The sequence below is a fragment of the Melanerpes formicivorus genome, unplaced genomic scaffold (assembly GCF_026170545.1).
Source record: "Melanerpes formicivorus ecotype bairdi unplaced genomic scaffold, bMelFor1.0.p_v2 SCAF_21, whole genome shotgun sequence".
In the NCBI taxonomy this organism is placed as follows: Eukaryota; Metazoa; Chordata; class Aves; order Piciformes; family Picidae; genus Melanerpes; species Melanerpes formicivorus.
In genome coordinates, this window is record NW_027142373.1 from 3,939,916 (window position 1) to 3,958,723 (window position 18,808).

The 18,808-nt window shown below is 39.1% G+C and overlaps 1 protein-coding gene across 3 annotated transcripts in view; it reads left to right on the forward strand.

Moving 5' to 3' along the window:
* HELZ (helicase with zinc finger) overlaps window positions 1-18,808 on the forward strand; it is an 86,158-nt gene that overhangs the window by 50,919 nt on the left and 16,431 nt on the right. For all 3 annotated transcript variants that reach the window (XM_068151116.1, XM_068151117.1, XM_068151118.1), the window contains 7 exons: window positions 3,842-4,020; window positions 6,120-6,238; window positions 7,034-7,179; window positions 9,646-9,793; window positions 12,508-12,691; window positions 13,669-13,897; window positions 17,969-18,173. In XM_068151116.1, coding sequence (XP_068007217.1) covers window positions 3,842-4,020; window positions 6,120-6,238; window positions 7,034-7,179; window positions 9,646-9,793; window positions 12,508-12,691; window positions 13,669-13,897; window positions 17,969-18,173 — 1,210 coding nt within the window. The remainder of the gene's footprint in view (window positions 1-3,841; window positions 4,021-6,119; window positions 6,239-7,033; window positions 7,180-9,645; window positions 9,794-12,507; window positions 12,692-13,668; window positions 13,898-17,968; window positions 18,174-18,808) is intronic.

The following is an 18,808-nucleotide window of genomic DNA, read 5'->3' on the forward strand; positions in this document are numbered from 1 at the left end:
TGTCCTATGCTACCCTCAAAGGAAGGTGGATTTAAAAAGTTAACTTCCAGGTTGTAAGAGAGGTTCTTCACATGTTTTCTGCATCTCAGGGAAGATACTTGTTTGTGAGAATGAGAATCTCTTTGGAGGTGGATCAAAAGAAATGGAAGAGGGAAATCAGGTGTTTCTAAAATTTTCTTCAGGCTTTTTGGGACTACTTTAGAGTTTTCTTTTTTTTTTTTTTTTTTAATGGTCTTTTAGCAGAAAGATGAAATTTGACTGCTAGGTTCTTTTTTCCTCTAAGCTTCTGTGTTCTCTTTGCTTGAGGGATTTCAGGTGAGAAATAACTGTGTGAAATCTGAGGAGCTGGGGTTGGAGTATGTCTAGGAAGAGTTCTTTGGAGCACAGCCTGAAGGGAGAATCCAGGTTTTTTTATCAAGAACTGGGAGGAGCTGGTGTTTGTCAGTTCAAAACAGGGAAAAGAAGTTTTGAAGAACTTAGATGTAGTCCTTATTCACTTTGTTGTAAGGAGTCATGAGAAGCAGAAGTTGCTTTTGTAGGACAGATAGGCAAATGGAACTCTGGTTATCCTCCCTCAGAAGTTCTGACTCTAGACTTGCCCCTTCATTAACGTTTAGAAATGATTTAGGAGCAATCCCATCCTGAAAGGTGTCTACTGTACAAAGTGATATACTTTGATGGAAATTTATCAAATGTAAGCAAAATGTGAAAGATAGGAAATACTCAACGTGATTAAAATAAAAATACTTGGGCAAATTTCTTTTTTGGCATAGTGCCTGGAAAGTTGAAGAAAAGTAGTGGTAGTTAAGGGTATGTTGCAGGGTGAAACATTGCAATTTGTGTTAAACTGGTAAACCCCATTTTTGTAATGTGTTCCTTTAAGAAAAAAAAACCCCTCACCCTAGTAATGAAATTAGAGGAGATTCAATTATCCTAAGTTTCACCTGAGAAAGCAATTGCTTGTTCAGTGTGACTTACTTATATCACGACATTGTCGAAGTAGTCACATCTGTCAGGTGTTTTTATGCCGGTGGTGAATAATAGCTCTGGGATACCTTTTTGATCTCACATCAAAATAAAAGAAATTACTGGGTAAGCAGCAATGCAGTTTGAAATGCTGTCAGCCAATCTGTGAGTCACCCATCGTTGAATTTTTGTAATAAAAGACAGTGCATGGTATAATAATGTCTAATAACCATAATATTTTACATTTCAATAGCACCTTTCATCCAAGAATCTCAAAGTGCTTTACAAACATAAACTCACAATAAACTCATTAATCCTCACAGTGCTCCTGTGAGCTGGTAGGGGAAGTACTGCCCTCAGCTAAAGTTCAGAAACTGAATCATAGAATGGCTTAGGTTGGAAGGGGCCTCAGAGATTGTCCTCCCCTACCCTGCTGCCATAGACAGGGATGCCTCTCATCTAGACTTGTTTGCCCAAGGGCTCATCAGTCTGCCCTTGAACACTCCCAGGAAAGAGTCATCCACAGCCTCCCTGTGCCAGAGTCTCACCATCCTCATACTGAAGAACTTCTTCCTTGGATCCAGTCTAAACCTACTCTCCCACAGCTTCCAATCATTCCCCCTAGTCCTGTGTCTAGACACCCTTACAAAAATTCCCTCTCCAGCTTTCCTGTAGGCTCCTATGGAATCCCATGGAATCCTGTGGAAGCTGACTGAATGTCTGGGATGAACAGAGCAGGGGTTTTCTTACTCCTACCACCGTGTTCTGGCTAGTGGACCATGATTTTATGATGTTACATAGATTTAATAACAGTTTATCAAAGAAATCTTATGAGTTTGCTGGCTGATAATAAATACCTTGAGGTACCATTAGAAGGTTGTTGTTGTGAGAGTGACTCATGCGTGTGATTTGTGCTCTTGCATTGAACCCAGCCTTAGCTAAGTTACCTTTGGATATTAAGTACCAGGTATGTTGTCAGATTCGAAAGCCATTCAGCTTATTGCTTCTTGGCCAGAATGAATGCTGGATTTTCACAACCCAAATTTGTCATAATCCTAATAATTTGTGCTCCTAGTAGTATAGAACTGAGCTGTAATTTTCAAAGCTGGGTGGATGTGTGGTATCCCAAATCCAGACAGTGCAATCATGCTTTGCACTTAGATTCACAATTATCCAGCTCCTCAGCTGTACTCAGCACTGGTTAGGCCACACCTTGAGTACTGTGTCCAGTTCTGGGCCCGTCAGTTCAGGAAAGATGTTGACTTGCCGGAACACGTCCAGAGAAGGGCAACAAAGCTGGTGAGGGGTTTGGAGCACAAGCCCTGTGAGGAGAGGCTGAGGGAGCTGGGGTTGCTTAGCCCGGAGAAGAGGAGGCTCAGAGGAGACATTATTGCTGTCTACAGCTACCTGAAGGAAGGTTGTAGCGGGGTGGCATTAATATCTTCTCCCAGGCAACCAACAGAACAAGAGGACACCGTCTCAAGCTGCACCAGGGGAGGTTGAGGCTGGATGTTAGGAAGAAGTTCTTCACAGAAAGAGTGATTGGCCATGGGAATGGGCTGCCCAGGGAGGTGGTGGTGTCACCATCACTGGAGGTGTTTAAGAAGAGACTGGATGAGGCACTTGGTGCCATGGTTTAGTTGATTAGATAGAGTTGGATGATAGGTTGGACTTGATGATCTCAAACGTCTTTTCCAACCTGGTTAATTTTATTCTATTCTAGTCTAGTCTATTCTAGGGCATAGTCTTTGTGTCTTTCCTGGTTTTCTTCCATTTAGCTAGACTGGCCAGAGCATTTCATCACTCTTTAAGAAAAAGTCATCATTAATCTCATGGTGATTAAAATGATCTTATATATCATGAAAAGATATTTGAAGTCCAGTGCTTTGCTGACAATGTTCTGGGATTTTAGACTTCAGCCATCCTTTTTGGCACTGTTTTCTCATTCTTTTATACAGTGACTCATAACTATGGCCCTGCATGGTAAAAAGGTGAATATGCTTCCTGTTTGGTTCTTAGAAGACAAGCAGTATGTGTAAAAGGAAGTGCAGGGTTTTATTAATGGTTTTTGAAATTAATTTTTTTAAAAGATTCTGTGGTTGCACTCAAGGAAATGTGCAGACCACTGCTGCTCTGTCACTGCCAAGACCATATGTGGGCCATATTTATGTTTCAGCTGATGAACTCTCTCTTTAAAATGAGTTTCCTGATAGTTTACAATGAAATAGACATTGCTTTGAGGGTCACAGAATGTTAGGTGTTGGAAGGGACCTCGAAAGATCATCCAGTCCAACCCCTCTTCCAGGGCAGGATCACCTAAAGCAGATCACACAGGAATACATCTAGGTAGATGTAGAATGTCTCTAGAGAAGGAGACTCCACAACCCACTGGGCAGCCTGTTCCAGGGCTCTGTCATCCTCACAGTGAAAAAATTTTGCCTTCTGTTCATATGGAACCTGTGCTCCAGCTTGCCCCTGCTGCCCCTTGTCCTGTCATTGGACATCACTGAGCAGAGCCTGGCTCTCTCCTGACACTCACGCTTCACATCTTTATAAACATGAATGAGGGCATCCCTCAGGCTCCTCTTTTCCAAGCTAAAGAGGCCCAGTTCCCTCAGAATGAACCAAAGGTACAGATTTCCATACATGAATTAATCTTTGGTAACTGTCGAATGTAGCATTGCACTGCAGCAAATACCAAAAGGTATATCCAAGACATTTTAGCATATTTCAGGATGTATTTTTACATAGTTGTGATGGCTTGCTTCCTAAAGGTTACATTCATTTAGCAGAAACCAGAGTATTAACATTTGAAATTGTCAACTGTCACTGTGCTCAAGCTGCAGAGAAACTAAGCCTCCTTTTTCTTTCCTAGGGTATATTTCAGAAATCGCTGGGTAAAGACTGTCCACCCAGTTGTGCATCAGTACTGTTTGATTTCAAGCACACATTCCACCTTTCAGATGCCACAGAAAGAAGACATTCTTAAGCAACGAGTAGTAGTTGTGACTTTAAATACATCACAGTATCTTTGCCAGCTGGATCTTGAACCAGGTAAGGTCATTTCTAAGCAAGAAGTGTCCATGCTTCAGAGTTCTCTTCCTCTTTCCAGTGTCAGATCCTTACCCAATTCTTTGAACTGTTAAAAAATACACGTAAACAGTGGTCATCTTAAAATAATCTTCTCTTTTTTTGTTGTTGTGAATAAATGTTTATTACACAGCCATAAACTGCTGGCATTTAAATTAACCTTTAGCTTATTCTGTTTTTTCCTTACTTTAAAAAAAAAAATCAAATAAAGCATCAGCCCTGTCTGTGATCTGGTGTTTCTGAGATCCAAGAGGGAAAATTCTGTTTGAGCTTCTGACTTCGAATATTATGCTCATTAAGGTCATTACTCAGTGGGGCATGTAAGCATAAATACATACAGAGAGCTTTTTTTTTCTTGTTTTGTGACTTGTTTAGCTTGGCAAACAACTCCCACACGTACAAGCCCATGCAATGGTAGCGTGATACTTGTAGGGTTGTTTTCTAAACTGGAATATATCAGACAGCTTTTCTGGGGGGCAAAGGCTGTTTAAGGATTATTGTTTTCTTGGTCTCCAAATGAAAACCATCTGCTTTTTGGAGAATGTGGAATTTCTTTACAAGGAGAGGTTAAGGCTAGGTTTTTATGGCTTTGTTTAGGCATTTGTTGCAATAGAGAAAACTAATATGGACTTGATGGTAAATATTTTCAGTTCTTTTGGTGGAAGAACCTGCTTTCCTTGGCAGTGACCTGTGTACAGTCATGGCCTAGTAATGTGTTTGCAGCTATATGAAATTCTTTGTATATATAACCTTAACTGGATGGTATCTAAGTCAGCTATACTTAATTTTAAAGCTTTATATATATATCTCAATAGACAAATCTACTTCTCTTCTATACCTGTCCTAAATTTACTCTTTTTCTCGAGTGCATGTTACCCAATGCATAGATTCCCACCTACCCAGCAAACCTTTTGGTCCAATATTATCATAAGATTGAATTTAAATTATCCTTCAATTTCTATTACTTTTTTCCCCTGACCTTCCTTAAAACTCATAACCAGCAATGTTCTCCGGTAGATGTGCAATTCTAATGGGAAATTCAGTAAATAAAATAGTAGTAAGACTCAAGTACCTGAGGAAGTCATGGAATCATAGAATGATTTGGGTTGGAAGGGACCTCCAAAGGTCATCAGTCCAACCTCCTTGCAGTGAGCAGAGACATCCTCCACTAATTAGATCAGGTTGCTGAGAGCCTTGTCAAGCCTGACCTTGAATACCTCCAGGGATGGGGCCTGAACTACCTCCCTGGGCAACTGGTTCCAGTGTTCCACCACCCTCATGCTAAAGAACTTGTTCCTAACATCCAATTTAAATCTGCTCTTCTCTAATTTCAAACCGTTGTCCCTCGTGCTATTACTGCAGATCTTTGGAAACAGTCCCTCTGCAGCCGCCTTGTAGGCCCCCTTCAGGTACTGGAAGGCTGCTCTTAGGTGTCCCCAGAGCCTTGTCTACATGTTGAACAGCCCCAGCTCCCTCAGCCTGTCCTTGTAGCATAGGTGCTCCAGCACCCTGATCATTTTCATGACCATCCTCTGGACCTGCTCCATCAGGTCCACGTCCTTCCTGTGTTAAGAGCTTCAGAGCTGGACATAGTACTCCAGGTGAAGTGTCACCAGAGCAGAGCAAAGTGCTGTCACGTCTTTTCCATTGTAGTTGCTCTAAGCTCTTCAAGCCTTGGGGTGCTGAAAAGATTTTCAGATTTGAGAAACCTCCTGAGGGAAGTCTGCCAAGAGACATTTCCTCTTGTAATAAGGAGAGCTCAGATGAAATGCTTGTTTAACTTCACATGTGTCCGAACTAAAAGGCAGATCTGTGGGCTGCTGCTCGTGTGTCTGGCAATCAGTTGACCACTGTTGGTCATCTGATGGGTTTCAGAATTGTTAGTGTGGTTTAGGGGCTAGAAATTAATTTGTATAAACCATACTAATTCCCTCCCTCCCCCCCCATAGTTTTAGTAACTGTCAGAACCCAGAACTTTCAGTACACTTTGTTGTATTGTTATCACTGTTTATTTTATCATATTTCAGCTTTCATTTATTCGCTGATATCTCTGTTTTTTGCAGGGTTTTTTACACACATTCTGTTAGATGAAGCTGCACAAGCTATGGAGTGTGAAACTATTATGCCTCTGGCATTAGCTAATAAAAACACAAGAATTGTCTTGGCTGGAGACCACATGCAGGTAAGAGCTATAGAATTTTGAAATGTAAAGTGGGTGTATGTATAATATTTGTATTTTTTATGTTGAAATTACTCCTCTGCTCCAAATTTCTGTAGTTTTTGAAGATCTCAATCTCTAACATAGACTCACAGGATTTCTGCTTGGTGAGAAGATGCTGTAGCAGTTGTGTAGTAACTTAAGTGTAAAGTGATTGACAGAGTAATGGTATGAAATGATTCAAAGCAGTTTGGGATTTGAGGGGCTTTTTGGGTTTTGGTAAGTTTTTTGGTTGGTTGGGATTTTTTGTCTGATTTTTTGTGTTTTTTGTTGTTTGCTTGTTTGGTTTTGTTTTAGTCTTTCAATTTTTGTTATTTTTGTGGGGAGGTTGTTTGGGTTTGTTTTGGGGTTTGTTTTTTTGTAAGTTCTTTTTGCCTTTTGGTGTTTTGGTTTTGGGTTTTATTTTTTTTTGGTGTTTTATGGCAAACAGCTCTCTGCTTTGGTCACTCACCTGTGCAAGCCACAAAAAAACCCCACGGATACGAGGGTTCTAAGCCACAGAGGAAAAATAATAAAACCAACTTAGATACAAGGGTTCTCTCCTCTTTAGTTAGTGGATGTTTTATTGTTCCTTCAAGAGCATGCTGATCTTTTGTCACTTTTACGGTAGGAATAGCCATGGTATATGTCTTCCAATTATGAATGTAGTAAAAGCAAGGTTTCACTTTTGTTTTTATGCAAAACACAGATGTTAGGAGCATGAAATTCCAAGTCCACATATTTAGTTACATTTTCTTTGTGTGTGTGTGTCTATTACAGCTCAGTCCTTTTGTCTACAGTGAATTTGCCAGGGAAAGAAACCTTCATGTTTCGTTGCTCGATCGGCTCTATGAGCACTACCCTGCAGAATTTCCATGCAGGATCTTGCTGTGTGAGAACTATCGCTCCCATGAAGCTATCATCAAGTAGGTGTGAACTTTTTCACTGTATCATGTGTTTCTTTGACTGGTGTTAGTGAACAACTCTTGAACCAAGCACAGCTGAATGAAGAAAGAAGCTTTATGTGTTTCTGTAATGAAATCTTAGTTTTTTTGAAGTTAATTAATTGAATAATTATTTGTTATTAGGTTGGAATTCAGTCTCCTAGAAGAGATACCGGGGGTTCAGTTAGTTGTCTTACAGACCCCTCATTTGGGTGGGGGTGTTGTGGCTGCAAGATTTGCACACTAAGCCGAAGAAGAGCTAATTTTCCCTTTTTTAACCATTATGCAGTATATTAGGTTTCAAAATTTTAGAATTATTGGAGCAGATGATCTTGGATTGATAACCTCTGTGCAATGGAAAGAATGTGTGGATATAAGCAGAAAAAAACAGGTCAAATTTTGGACATGCTACTTCCCTGTTGTCTTTTTTCAAGATGTGTTAATCAGTGGCTTAGCATTTTTATGCTATGATAAACTAATGGCTGCTAGGGTAATGAGCTCATCCATGAGCTGTGCTAGAAAGAGTAAGTGCAGTCATGGGGAAAAATGCTAAAGTTTAAATTCTGGCTCAAATATGTACTGAGGAATATTTTGTTGGTATCCAGTCATGCTAATTAGGTTATCACTGTGTTCAAAGCAAAAGCAGAAGTATTTAAGTGCTCTGGGGAATCAAAAGTGAGGGTGTAACATATTTTGTTACACAGCTTGATCTGTCTTCATTTTATGGGCTTTGTAATTATAGACTGAGCAATGCAGAAATTCTTACACATATCTTGAAATTGTGAGTTTGAAATGAGAAAGAAACTGAATAGGAAGGGATTGTTTCAGCTTTTGGTTAGAGATCACTTCCATGAAATTTGTCTCAGAAAGATCATTAAAATTCATTTCAGCAGCCAGAGTTCAGACAGTGAGTTCCCAGAAAGTGCTGCTGTGTTGAACAGGAGGTGATGGTTACAGAGATACCACTGGAGATGGTGGGCTGGCTATGGCAAGCTAGGCTAGAAAGTATCACTGTGTGAAGTGGAAGCTGTGAAATGCTCCTACGGTGGTCTGGTTGGGAGACTGTCTTCAAGCCTGCTGATTTTTTAGAACATGGAATTTCCCATGACAAATGGGACCATGGCATTTAAGACAGAAGTACGTGCAGGAAGATGGTTCATGGTGGGCTCATTAATCATACCTACCTAACTGAGGAGACCAAAAGAAATTACAGAAAGAACAAGCCATTAGTTCAGCCTGACTTTGGCGCAGTAATTGGAAAAAACAGCCCTTGTAGAAAGGGTGCTTTATTGTTTAATGAGAAGTCATTACTAAGAATTAATTTGCAGAAGAAATTAATTAATTGAATAAATTAATTTACTCATTGGCAGCAGTAGACCTCTGTAGCTCCATCCACAGGAGAGCTACACATTCTTCAGAACTGTGCAATGAAAGCCAGTTTGGGTCAGTAGTGGCCTGCAGCTGTTTGGTGATTTGGTAGCAGTCCAGTTTCTGTAGCTTTTCTGTGACCAGTTCTTTACAGCTTAAGCTAATATAGTTGGAAACCGGGAAGAATGCAGTGGGCCACTGACAGCACAGTGTCCTGCTTTTGTTGCCTTCATGTCAGGCTGCATTCATCTTAACTGCATCCACAGAGCTGTATCTAGAGAACATTAATTGTGGAAGCTGTGCACTTAAAAGTTAGATTATACCAGAACTCACTAATTAATGAAAGCCAATGCATTACTTTAGCTCTGTTGTGCACTCAACAGTATACAGCACTTGTCGTGCTAGCCATAGGAATCTTCTTGATGGCGTTTTGTCCTGTTCCATTCAGTTTGCCTTCTTTGCCCCAAACTTTTCACCATGAATGTAGTTCTCGCCTCATTTCTTTCCTTGCCTCATTTCTTTTCCAGTCAGTCACCTTCTGTAATGGTTGCTGCCAGCAGAATTTACATGTTCTGGTTGTGTTTGTGATGACTACCAATGTAGATTTGTCTGCAGAAGGTCACGGAGGAAAAGCTTCCTTTGAAGCTGAACATTTGACCTGCATAGAGCATGAAATCTGTAGTACATTTGTTTTCCTTAACCAGTGTAAGGATGCTCATCATCCAGCCAGCAACTGGGGAATAACCAGTGCCAGACAGGAAGTGTTCCTCTTGCCTGGTTTCAAGCCACCAGAACTTCTGAGTGAATCATTAGTGTGAATGTTTGTAACATTGGGCTTTAGATCAGAAGAAAATGCTGTCTGTGTAGAAAGAGTGTTGGAAAAGCATATCTCTAGTGCCTCCACTCTGTAATATGGAAGCATCAGTGCAGAGAATCACTTGAAGATGCTGAATACAAAACAGTGGTCCTGTTTTCCTTATGAAGTATTTTGTGATTGTATATTTCATCAGAGAAATTTGCATTTTTATCAGTGAGCTCACATCTAGACTCCACATTTTATTCTGTTTTGCCTCGTTACAGTTATACATCTGAACTTTTCTATGAAGGCAAATTGATGGCAAGTGGAAAGCAGCCAGCACACAAAGATTTCTACCCTTTGACTTTCTTCACAGCACGTGGGGAAGATGTGCAAGAAAAAAATAGTACAGCTTTTTACAATAACGCAGAGGTAACTCTTTGGCTTTATTCTTGATTGCTTTCTTAAAGCTCCACTGCCCCCTGAATGTATTGCTTTATGCTCAGCATAGGTAGAAGGCATAAATTGTCCTTTACTTAGAATGGGGAACATGGAGTTTGTTAAACATGAAATGGTGAACATTGCAATTGTAGTAAATATTTCCACTAATTTATCTTCTTTTTTTTTCTTTTCTTTGCAAATTGTAAGCTGTGTTTAGTTCTCTCAGGCTCATTCTTCAGAATGTCTTTCCTGATAATTTTTGTGACATTCTGATGGCTGTATCTTAGCAACTGAGAGTAGCTGCAATTTGAAGTAAAACTTAGGATTCTTTGACTGTTGTAGAAATGTTCCCACTCAGATAAGAGTCCTCTGGAGTAACATTTCATATTGCTTTAATATGTTTATGATCGGTGTCTTGACTGATTGTGTGCAGATGAGATTCATGTTTTTTAGGTGAGAGCTTGCACTCAGTATGTTTGTTTCACGTGGATTTATTTGCATTCTTCAAAACTTGCTTTCATTCTCATTCCTTCCCTTGAGTTAAATCCCAAATCTACAAAACCAACCCCCCCCCCCCCACTCACAACCTTAAATTGGTAATTCTTTTTGTACTGGAGGATGCACTTTTCCAGTCACCTCAAGTTGGAGGATGCTTGACCCAACTCCTTTTTCCCCACCAAAAAGATGTCTCAAGAAATGTCATTGACATTTAAAGAAAGGCAAAGATAGATCACTAATTTTCTTCAATTTATGAGAAATTTTATCAGATCTTAGGTTGCTGTTTAGCAGCAGTGTTTGTTGTGAAGCATTGCAGAGCTGCTGTTGGTCATGATGCAGTTCATCTGATGCACAGCTGCTAACCTTTTGGTTGTTGTTGTGCTGCCCTTGGTATCCATTCTGGGATGTATTAAATATCTACTTGAATTAAAAGTTCCAATGACTTCTGGACACATCACTGGAAAAAAAAACCCCACTGAGGGGGCCTGACTACTTTCATTAATCTACTTGGATTGCTCTGCCATTTAAAAGAAGTTGTAAAAAACCTAAAAATATCTTCAGTAGCCAAGTAACTGTCTGAAAATTGTAAGTCATTAATAGCTACAGGCAGAAATGAAGGACAACAGCTGCTTAAACACCAACACGAAGAACTGAAATTCAGATGATGAGAGAGATTTTTGCTGTTTGACCCTTAATAGACTTTTGCATTAGGGCAACTTATAGTTCATTGGTGCCTATATTAAGCATTAATCTGGAAAAATACTCCTTCCCTTTATGGTCTTGATTCTAAAGTTTCCCCATATGGCCTTAATCTCAAATACACATCCAGAAGTTATTTACTTTCAGAGAAGCCTGCAAAAATACCTGCAAAAGGTCATTATATTTGTGCTACAGTTTTTGTATAGATACCAAAATTTATTCTAATAACCTTTGTCAGTAGAGCTACCTTTATTTTTTTCCTTTGAGTTTTTCAATAATTTTTTCTGGTTTAGATTAATTAGGTTAATTAATATAAAAAATATATTTCAAGAAAATGTCATATAGTCAGATTTTAAATGCTAAGATCTCAGCATGAAATGACAGACTTTTTAGCAGTTGGGAACTACTATGCTTTATGCTATCCCACATACCCATTGCAATTTATATCACTTTTCATCTTCTTGAAATGTCCATAAAAGTCCCTAGAATTCCCACTTAGCAATTTGAAGAAGATAATATAAAAGCTATTGAGCATTACATTTATTTTTAACAATCCCTTTTCACAGCCAAAGATAGTTGGACAGATAGGGAAGAGAAGAGAGTGAAGATCACTTGAGGTTCATAGGGAAGACTTTGCCTAGCTTCCATTAAGAGGCTGAGCTTGCTCTTGGGATGCTCTAGGAAAATGCAGACATCAATTATCAGGCCTTAAATATCTGGATAAGTACTTAGTGAATGACATATGGACAGTTTTGAATAAAAAATGGAATGTAAATGTTTTTTGTAATACAAACCCCAAAAACCTTCCACAAAATTATGCACAAGTATTTGGTGTGTTGAAAGAGAATCTGCTGTGCCTGGCAGGAGGTTTCTTTCAGCCTGTCTCCTCACAGGAGGAAGTTTTCACTTTTCATTACTCATTAGTCCTCTCAGGTAGCACACTTAATAGTATTTCATAGAGATTAACTAGCAGTTTATGATTAATCTGAAATTCCTGATGGTATCCTTTGGAACAGAAACTGGTTGTGCTCTGGTATACATATTCCCTTTCTACAGCTATCAAACTCTTAATATGATATAAATAAATTCCAGAATAAAACTTAAATAGTCCCTATTTAGGCAGTGTATTTACTTCTGAAATGAGATAAAGTATTATATGAAAGATCCTGCACTTGACATTTTCCTAAGAACATAAGCCTGCAAATTAAGGTTATTAATATAATTTCCCAAGTTGTACTTGAAAGGTGACATTTTTGTGGGCAAGCTTTTTATTTGAAGATTTAAAAAAAAAAAGAAACCAAAAAGGGTAGTGTGTGGCAAATAGATTGTTTTAGTGCATAAAATGTTAGTGTATCTCCATAGAATGGCATCATATTATTCCTTACGCAGTAAGGCCACGTAATACTGTCATGCAAATGCTTTAGAGCTTTAAAATTGAAATGATCTTTCTATATCAAAAAGTGATCTTCAGTGGAGCATACTTGTAAGAATTCTGACTTTCTTTTAAGGTGTTTGAAGTAGTGGAGCGTGTTGAAGAATTAAGAAGAAAATGGCCTGTTGCCTGGGGCAAATTGGATGACGGCAGTATAGGAGTTGTAACACCTTATGCTGATCAAGTGTTCAGAATCCGGGCTGAACTTCGGAAAAAAAGGCTGTCTGATGTCAGTGTGGAGAGAGTGCTCAATGTTCAGGGTAAGTAATAGTTCTGTGTCTCAAAGATATGCTAAGGAAGTGAAAAATGTGCCTGCTGAAGTTAGGTGAGACTAAAATAATCTGCAGTTGATCGGAACAAAAGGAGAGAGCTGTGCTATAGCCCTTAAAAATGGACATATCAAAATGGAACTGGCAAGCAAGCTGATTAGATGTAATCCAGCAATGAATAGCAAAGCAGTAAACTCATGGAAATGAGATTTGTCTTTTTTTCCCCATTTAAATTTGAGCTTACTTTAAAGAAAAAAAAAAATCAGTGAAAATTTCAGAATTTCAGTGGAAACTGAATGATTTTTATCCTGAAAGGAAAAACAGGAGTTCCAAATAAAGATGCAATAAAGCTTTAGCCTCAACATGTGGAATAAACTGTAAAAACCAGGTCCACGAATGTAGGTATTCGCTCATGGACTCATGCTTCTAACAAAAATTTTCTGTAGGCACAGCCTGTTGCTAGGCTGCGCTTCAGTCAGTAATAAACAAAGGAAGGTAATGAAGTAACTGAGTGACAGTGAGTGGTGTGCTCTAGGTTTTCATGTAGCTATTGCTGCATTTGAAGCATTTTTAAATATGAAACAGCAATGTCCAGAACTTTTTTTTGTTTGTTTATTTGTTTGTTTTAAGGCAGAATAAATCGAGATTTGTTATTGGCTGCTTGGCAACGTTGTGAGGCTAATTAGCATTTCAGAAAGTTCTGGAGTGATTAATATCAAGATGAAAGTTTTTGAAAGAGGAAATATTCCTGTAATAGAATATGCTATTTATAGGGCATCTTTTAAAAATTTTAAATCTTATTATTCTTGCATAAAGCTCTTCATGGGAAGGGTAGCTATCAGGTCTTCAGAACAGCTAGGTGTGAAATCTGGCTGGCAAGAGCAGTGGTCTGATTGTGTTTCTAGCACACACAGCTGCCCTGATCTCAGACACTGTTTTCTTTTTTTTTTTTTTGTGTTTCTTTTTAGGAAAACAGTTTAGAGTTTTGTTTCTCAGCACAGTACGAACACGGCATACATGCAAACATAAGCAAACACCAATTAAAAGAAAAGAGCAGTTACTGGAGGATTCAACAGAAGACTTGGATTATGGTTTTCTGTCCAATTACAAACTTCTCAACACTGCCATTACAAGAGCACAATCCTTGGTAGCTGTGGTGGGAGATCCTATTGCTTTATGTTCCATTGGAAGATGCAGGTACTTTATATATGTTCCTTAGTTAATCAGGGTGGAGGATACTAGAAAAGGTGTTTTTCTGTGACTGATGGGGGTGGGTGAGGTGATGGGGGTTCTTTTTAGCTACCAGGTAAGACACAATACATCTAAACCTTTAAAAGAACTCAATGATGGAATTCAAATTCTTCATGTTTATATCCAGCAAAGCAATGTAAAGACTGTTAAGTTGTATTCCCAGCTCTGGAAGAGGTTTGACTCTGCAGACATGATTGCAGCTTGACCAAAGGGTGCTGCTGAAGCTCCTGCTTCAGGCAGCGCAGGCAGTTGTAGCCCTGCATGGGCTGAGCAGTGTCAGTTGATGCTGCAGTAACTCCTGCAATGCCTTCTACCGAGGCTGCAAGGGCTGCTCTGTCTTGCTGACAGGGAAGAGAGAGGCCTCTTCTATTTTTCAGTAATAGTGAAGAATGCTATTATTGTCTTCACTATTGAGAGGTAGAGCATTTTAATATCCTTGATGGGCGGACAAGTCTGGACTTGTCAGTAACAATTGAAGATGCTTCTTTTTGATTTCTAGTTTTGAGGCTTTTTTACATGTTATGATTTTTGTATACAAGTAAAAATAATACATAGTTTGGAGTTTAAAGGGGTGATGTAATGTAGTATTTTAAAGTTGAATATTATGACAGTTGTATGAAGGTAGAAGACTGGAAAACTATTACTTCTGGTTTTTTATGTCTTCCTGACACTGGGAAAGAAACTCATTAAGATTCGAGTGAATTTACTTTTTATAGACCTAAACGAAGAAATGTGGAAAATGCCAAGAGATGTAAACACTGATGTTATGGATACTAAGTTCTTGTTCTTTAAAGGTTTCTAATTTGATGGAAGCGCTGAAATGTTGAGATGAGCAGAGATAAATCCTGAGGCTTACTTCTCAAAGTGAGAAAATGTTATTAAAGCAAAGCTAAAAGCTCTTACTAGTCAGTTGTGAGATCAATGTTGTATTTTACCTTCCTGAGCACTGTTGTTCTTTGTTGAAAATGGATGTGGTTTTCAAAGATTAGAACTGAAAAACCCAAATGGAAACCAAACCTTGGTTTACTGCACTCCTGAAATGTAACCACTTATCCATTGAGGACTGACAGGGTATCCGTAAGTTGATACAGTGACCTGCTTGAAATTGCTAATAACATCTTATTGAAAGAGATACAGTGGTTGTGATTTTATTTCACTTTTCCCCTTACCAGCTTGGTTTTTTCAAACTTGACCTGGTTTATGTAACTAACTGATGAAGAGCTCTGTGCCCCCTGAGCACTTGATCCACAAATGATGAGTGTCTGTTCCAGTCTGCTGGTGCAGTCTCTGGTTCATCAGCTTTAATGCTGCAGAGATACATGACTTAGCTGTACAGGTTGCCGTGCTGTGCTGACTGAAATTTCTCTTAACTGCTTGTCCAGAATTTACTCTTAGCTGATGCATTTTGCTTCTCTTCCTTACACTGAGGTTCAGGATGTGCAGTATTGCCTAAATCAGTTAACTAATCCCTAGTTAGTCTAGATAGCAACTATGACCACTGGTTCTTTAACCATTTGTCTAAATAGACCTTTTGTTGGAGAGTGACCATGTGTCTTACTCTCTCTAAATCCTCATGAGGAAGATAGTCTCATGAATTTTCATGTAAGCCTGAGTGTTGCAGTTTTAAATTGGAGGGGGACCTAGTTTTAAAATGTGAGGGCTCAGCAATTTCTCCAGGTATTGGCTCCTTCAAGATACTTGAAATAGGGCATGCAAAAACTTACTAAAAAGAATAGGCTGTCAGCATGGTACACGACTTAGTCTTGGCAGCTAGGAATTGAATTTGCCTTTCCCAGACCAGCAGCTGTTTATGTATGTATAGCTGTCCAAAATTATAAGCAAGAAGATAATTAAGAAAGGAGGGGCACTGGAGCTTTATTAAGATGTATTTGAAGCTTTCCCTTTAATACACCATTGTCTTGTTTCACTGAATAATTGAACATCCACTCTTTGAAAAGAGCGCTGGAGGGGCTCAGGCATGCTGCTGGAAAGATGGTTCTTTTTTAGTACAACAGGAGTACAGAAGTCTGAAAGAAGTGACTTTTCAGTAGGAAAAACAGAGCTCAAAAAAGTTTAGAGAGTACTTGAATTTTATAAATATTCTAATACCTGTCAAAATGAGTCAAGACTCTGTAATGATAGTTGTAGAGAGCTCTGTGAAGTATGCCCAGGGTAATCATTACAGTTCTGTGTGTAACAATCGGACTAGACAGGGCTGTTTTGGCAGACACTCCCGTTAAACTCCAGAGCACACTGTAACACAGAGGCAACGGTATTTTATTCTCTGTTCTTACACCCCAGTACAAGTGTTCCATGTGTAGAGCAACTGCTTGGGGCACTTAAAGCAAAAATGGATGCGTCTCTGTGGATTTGTGGTGCTTGGCGGTAGGTTTGGCGACTGAATTGATTAATCAGAGGGAGTTCCGTCATGAAAGCATCCCAGTGAAGTATTTAATTTTGGGTTTTAATCCTCACTTAAAACCTTGCAAGATATATTTGCCTCACAGCAAACTGCAGAAGAAAAGCCATCTTGCATCCTGAATTTTAAAAGAAGCATTTCTTGCCTTTATGCAATCACAGCAGAAGATGGGCTTTTAAGGAAAACTATTTTGAATTCTTAAACATATTTATCAGTAAGATTTGCAGTCTTCTTGCCAGAAAGACATTTATTCTTTTCCACAAAGCCAGCTACTCATCAAAACGTAACACTGCTGTTAAAATGAGTGTGCAGCAAGCTCTCAGTTTACAGGTTTTGGGGGAATTAATGCTGCTTGTTTGTAGGCCAGACCTTATTCATAGAATCCTAGAATGGTTTAGATTGGAAGAGACCTTAGAGATCATCTACTCCAACCTCTCTGCCATGCGCCGGGGTGATTCTCAACTAGACCTGGCTGATGAAGGCCTTATACAACCTGGCCTTGAACCCCCACAGTGAGGAGGCATCCACAACCTCCTGGGGCAGTCTATTGTATCATCTCACCACCCTTGTCATGAGGAACTTCTTCCTAACATCCAGTCTTAACCTACTCTCCCTCAGCTTATTACTGAAGGTTGATCTAGAGTGAATTATAGTCAGGCACACTCCTAAGATCATTCTCCTTTTAATCCTCCTTTTCAATAACTTTGATTACTCTTGATTTTTTGCAAAGAGAACAGCTCAATCAGATCTTTTTAAATGACATTTTCAGACCTTATTTAAATATCTTTTAAGCTTAAGAAACTTCACCCAAAAAATTCCTTTGAGGTTAAAAAAAAAATCATTACAAGTATGGATGTTAAAAATGTAAAGACTTTTTTTTTAATGTAAGCAAATCAAAGAGCTGTCATGAGAAAGAGAGGTAGGAATGTGCTTTTATTACATGATTTAAATAACCCTTCCACCCTCAAAAGGTTGGGTACAGAGTTTTCATAGAGAAGGTCATGTGTCATCTGCTGGTTGTCATTCTGACTTGAAATTTTCTTTATTTTACACCAGAGGGTCTCAAAGGCCCCCCTAGATACTCATGGGGATAATCTTCACATGACTCTGAGGTGTTTCACAAGAACAGTTTTGAGGGTGTATCTCAACTTTGGTATTTGTGACACTGGAATGGAGCAGTCTGCCTAAATCCATTGAATCTGTGTCTGAGAATATAATCCCTGGGACTCTGAGCTTTAATAAATTCCATAAATCAGATGCTTTCTAGAGTTTTAAGTGTTATGTTTGCCCTGTTTGGTTTTCTAGGGAAAAATTCCAAGTTAGACCTGTCCATGGCATTAATATTAAATGTGATATGCACCCAGTGCTGTGACCTGATATGTATGTGCAGACCCATATGTCCATTTGAAATGACTGGGGAGCTTTGCATTATGCTGTGGGATTCAAATGCCTGGATCAGGTTGCAGGATGGATGGTTTAGAGGGGAAAATGAGAATACAGGAAAAACAAAAAGGCCACACAGTTATATTCAATCTGTTTTAACTTTAACCACAGCCATTGAGTCTTACTGCTTTTGTTTCTACGAATTGTTTCCATAGGAAATTTTGGGAAAGGTTTATTGCCCTGTGTCATGAGAATGAAAGTCTCCACGGTATCACATTTGAACAGATCAAGGCTCAGCTGGAAGCTTTGGAGTTAAAGAAAACTTATGTGTTGAACCCGCTGGCTCCTGAGTTCATCCCCCGAGCTCTTCGGCATCAGCATTCAGCAAACACCACCAAACAGCAGCAGTCACCACCAAAGGTAAGGCTTTACTGAGGATGAATTTTGTCAGAAAGTGGAAGTGAATGTAGAAGTGCCTTCTGAGAAATGGTATAAAAGGTTTATGGAGCAAGCTGTCTGTTTTGAAATGGCATTGCTGCAATCAGATATGAATACAGATTCTGGAGGGATCCTCAGCATTTTCAAGTGATAGCTCTAGACTTGTGTTTTACTCTAGTATTTAGCAGTGTAGCTTGGGGTTCTCCAAGCCTTGTTTCCTTACTAAAATGTATACCTGGAGTCACTCTGGCATGTTCATTGAGTGCATTGCAATGACCCTGACAAACTTCAACCATGAATCTTGGCCCCAGTACTTGGGTAAGCCAAACTAAACCCTCTGACTGAGAGACAGTCCCGGTCCCAATTCCCTGTCCCAAGCAGCTTTTGATCTGTTGTGCTCCAAGAAACAACAAGTTGGTAAAAGACAGTGGCAAGGAGTATAAAGAAACAACAAAATAATAGCCAAAAGTGACTTAGTTTGAGCTGAAAATCAGATTTAATATTCAGGAATTTATGTAAGATAATTGTTTGACTAATTAAAGACTATGTTGTAAAGCAGTGTGTCACCTAGAGGAGCTCACTGATGATGTCCTTCAGAAGACCACATTTTATTAGCA